This window comes from Pundamilia nyererei, unplaced genomic scaffold (genome assembly GCF_000239375.1).
Source record: "Pundamilia nyererei isolate P.nyererei 1_Seehausen unplaced genomic scaffold, PunNye1.0 scaffold00188, whole genome shotgun sequence".
Taxonomy (NCBI): Eukaryota; Metazoa; Chordata; class Actinopteri; order Cichliformes; family Cichlidae; genus Pundamilia; species Pundamilia nyererei.
The window spans coordinates 275,908-280,104 of record NW_005187589.1 but is presented as its reverse complement, the minus strand read 5'-3'; the positions used below and the strand labels follow the sequence as shown (position 1 = coordinate 280,104).

Below are 4,197 nucleotides of genomic sequence, written 5' to 3'. Positions count from 1 at the left end.
CCCTCTTCCTATTGGAAAAACAAAAGTTGTATCCAAGATGGCCGACTTCTAAATGGCCACCATGGTCACCGCCCATCTTGAGGAGTTTGCCCCCTCACATATACTAATGTGCCACAAACAAGACTTTAATATCACCAACCATTCCCATGTTGTTACAGAGTATCCTTATAAATGGCCACCCTGTAGAATGAATCTACAGTTCATGCAGGACCAACTGAGCGCTTTACTTGGATTTAAAATCTTTAACTTTTCTAGCACAATAGGGCTAACTAAACGTTCCTGGTGTCAATGCATGCCACCTTACTACTGATTAAAGATTGTTACAAAATGAGAATTCCAACAATAAATTCTTTCTGAAAAGACATTAACATACAAACTTTGCAAACCCTAACTCTGGAGCAGGGATGTCAAACTCATTTTATATTGCAGGCCACGTACAGCATTTTGATCTTAAGTGGGCCGAATCAGTGATGCCCTCGTTTCAGTCAGCGTAAATACGCTAAACTACACCTTTAATCCCATTAAGTCCAATTTCAACAGTGCGTCTCATTTTTACTACAAGATGCTGCTGTAGTGATTGAAAGAAATCTGTTTCACAAATAAATGTGTAAAATTATAGAAAGTTCTGGTGTCTCATCGCCCAGGAGAGTAATCCACATGAATTCTTCTGTCTTTTAATTATTGTTTATCTAATTACTGTGGTGTACTATGAATGGTCATGGTACTGGTGTTCATCAGCAGGAAAAGCTGTAAAACCCATGAAAATACAGCTAAAAGTCCAAAATCTATAACTTCCTAAACATATTCCAAAACCATCCAGTGGGCCCCATCGGAGTCTTTGGCAGGCCGATTCTGGCCCCTGGGCGTCATGTTTGACAACCCTGCTCTAGATTATTTTTTCATTACCTCCATCATCCTGATGACGACGGACTAAAATACCAGAATATTACCTTCCCCTGTTGATAGACGCGTTGTGATTGGCTTTTTCTCCAGTGTTTTGTTCATTAGTATCAGTCGTACCAAAGGTTTTGTTAGCGAGTGTAGGCTGTAGCATTGAGTGGATCAGCTGCTGGATATCTGCCCACCAAGCCTCTCTTTGATCTTCATCATCTCCAGCTGGGAATGAGAGAGAAGAAGGTGCAGCAGCTGTTAGGAAGATTCACGAAGAAGGGACCGAAGGAACCGGTAAGTCCAGTAACACGGAAGCTCTCATTCAGTATTGTCTATGAAACAGGAAGTGGGTCTTCCAAAATAAAAGCTCAAATTTCAGATAAAAATGTTATACCATGGCAATGCTTTACATCATAAATACATATATGAAATAATGTCAGCTGTGATACTTGCTCTCTGAAAAGCTAAATAACAGGATCACATCTGAGTTGACACAGAGAGCAAATGAAAGCCGACTGTAGACCCAGGCACAGGCTTAAATAAGTTAAAATAAACTGTTAGTGTAGTCCAGCCTAACTGGAAACTCAAAAAATACAGTGCAGAAAAACACACCTTTTATCCCTACACATGGTGAGTATCAGTCATCCCAGCCTGTAGCAAAACGTATAAGTGATAATCTAAAATAATGTCAATGACAATAATCCTGATTTCTTCCTAAAAATGATACTTTAACAGTAAATAATCGGTGTTATGAACCAGGGATGTCACATTTTCTTCTCCATTACCATGGCAACATTGAGGGTGTTAAAACCAGTTTGACCTCGGACATGACCTCCCCTCAGAATGCAAAATGTAAATCCTGACAAACCAGCATCTCCTGCTGTGTAACGACACGTAAAGAAATGAGCATGTGTGCTAATGCTTACTAGTATAAAGCCCTTCGTCGTACATGTTCCATACTGTCCTCACTTGTTGAGATGTTTGCTACCTTTAGGGACTTCTGGGAGACAAACTCAATCATTTCTGCCTATTGATGGTGGGGCGTATGATGTGGCGTGCACAGTGACCTCGAGAGGTCACATGCACTGCAGCTACTGACTGCTGTTACCTGATGACAGTCAGGATTCAGTGCTGTTCTTTTCTTACTGCAGCTGAGTTTGTCTTCGTGGACATGACATCACTGAAATCTGTGCGACACTTTGTGCGGTTGTTCAGAGACAGAGGTCTACCCCTCCATGTCCTGGTTAATAACGGTAGGCTATACAAACGCACACTGATGATGGTCTTTGCAAAGTCACACACCGGTTTACTACATATTAAACTTGTTCCTTTCACGTAGCTGGGACCATGATGGTTCCTGACAGACAGACAGAGGATGGCTTTGAGTACCACTTGGGCCTCAATTACCTGAGCCACTTCCTGCTGACCAACTTGTTGCTTGATCTGCTGAAGAGGTCAGGAAAACCGGGCTGCTGCTCTAGAATCATCAACATGTCCTCTGCTACACATTACGCAGGAGTCATAGACATGGAGGACTTAAACAGGAGGTGAGAAGATCAATCAGTGGGTGTGAAACCCTCTGAGTCTGAAAGAATACAAAACGTTTGAGTGATTACATTTTATAATAATCACACAGGAAATCTGCAACTTCACTGTCATGTTTAAACTGGAACACTTTGTCATCTTCAGTCCCCTAGATCCCAGCGTTAGCACTGTTAGCGCTCCTGCACACCACTAAAAACAAACTACAGAAGGTACATCCTGCTGCAGGTCACAGCGTAGCTGCAGACTTTAATCAGACACATCTGAAGACTGTGCTTCCTGATTTCAGCCAGCATGTATTCTTAGCATGCCTACAGAGCGGCGGGCCTGTTGGAGCATCTCTTACTGCTCCTGAGTAGGAAAAACGAGGCACATGTGTTCAAAGGTTTTGTCTTAGTTGGATTACTGTGTGAGGATACGGGGTAATGCACACAGGCACACTAGATAAGCTGAATATGTGGAGCACACAAACTCGTGGATGTGGTCAAATAATGGACAGGAAACAAAATAAGGTTCACAGACAGAGACAAAGGAGGGTTATGAGCTGAAGGCTGCATTTAAAACCATAACAGTCTATGGACTGTTTTATAGAATCTGGAGAAGTTAAAAAAATGATTTCCAACACACTCTTTGAAGTGTTTTTATGGTGTTAAATGTTTCCATGGTTGTGATGTATGTTACATAATGGGCTGGGATGATGTGTGAACATGTAGACAGGACTGAGAGCAGCACTCTCACAGCAACGATGCCTTTTAGAAAACTGTTGAATTTCAGACATTTAAGGTTTTTGTTCACAGGAATTGTTGGTTTGTGTTCTAGTTGGGAAGAGTGCATGTTCTCACCCCGAGATAACGAGAGTGATAATAGGATGTCGGAGTTTTCATGAACGCAGCACTGACCTGGATGCTGAGAAAGCTGCTCTCAGCTCTGTACCGGCTGCAGTACTCTGGGGAAGTTTGGGATATAAAAAAAAAAGCCAGGTTAACTCTGATTCTCCCTTCACCCTCTTCTTCCCAGGATCCAGTACAGTTCCCATGGTGCTTACTCCCAAAGCAAACTGGGTCTGGTCCTGTTCACCTACTACCTGCAGGAGCAGCTGACTGCCAGCAGCTGCTCTGTGACTGTGAATGCTGTGGACCCGGGAATGGTGGACACGGCGCTGTACGATAACCTGTGGACTCTGGTGCAGCTGCTCAAGAAGCCAGTAGCCAAGATATTGTTCAGGGTGAGGACCAAGTTATTCATCGTCTTCAGCTGGAAGGTTTTCCTCCGTTATTATTACTCTTTGTTCATGTTTTGGAGATTATGTTTGGGAATTTCAGGAGCAGGCCTCCAAACCTTCCAGCTGTCATCTACAGAGGTTCCCCCAGTTCTGCAAGCTGTTCATTCTCCTTTACGTGCCCACCCTCCCTCCTTGTTCTCAAATCTTTAACTTCTTCCTTTCTATTTAGTACACGGGGATCTGCCAGGCCCAGGAGCCGTCACCAGTCCCCTTCGAGGCCTTCCCCAAACCGCAAAATGAGGACGTGGACGTGAATTCTTATCTCCGATACTGATAATGATGCATATAAAGACCTGGTGTACGGTCATGCTGGAGTGAGTGAGTGAGTGAGTGAGTGAGTGAGTGATCCTCTGTCATAAATAGTGAGTTGTCCATTGATATTCATCATCACTCTCTCACACACGCTCTCACTCTCTCACACACGCTCTCACTCTCTCACACACGCTCTCACTCTCTCACACACGCTCTCACTCTCTCACACA

The 4,197-nt window shown here is 43.5% G+C and overlaps 1 protein-coding gene across 1 annotated transcript in view; it reads left to right on the top strand.

The window, feature by feature from the left end:
- dhrsx (dehydrogenase/reductase (SDR family) X-linked) overlaps positions 1-4,197 on the top strand; it is a 12,556-nt gene that overhangs the window by 1,812 nt on the left and 6,547 nt on the right. Inside the window, exons 2-5 of the mRNA XM_005747083.2 lie at positions 1,117-1,185; positions 2,043-2,144; positions 2,231-2,438; positions 3,451-3,658. Coding sequence (XP_005747140.1) covers positions 1,117-1,185; positions 2,043-2,144; positions 2,231-2,438; positions 3,451-3,658 — 587 coding nt within the window. The remainder of the gene's footprint in view (positions 1-1,116; positions 1,186-2,042; positions 2,145-2,230; positions 2,439-3,450; positions 3,659-4,197) is intronic.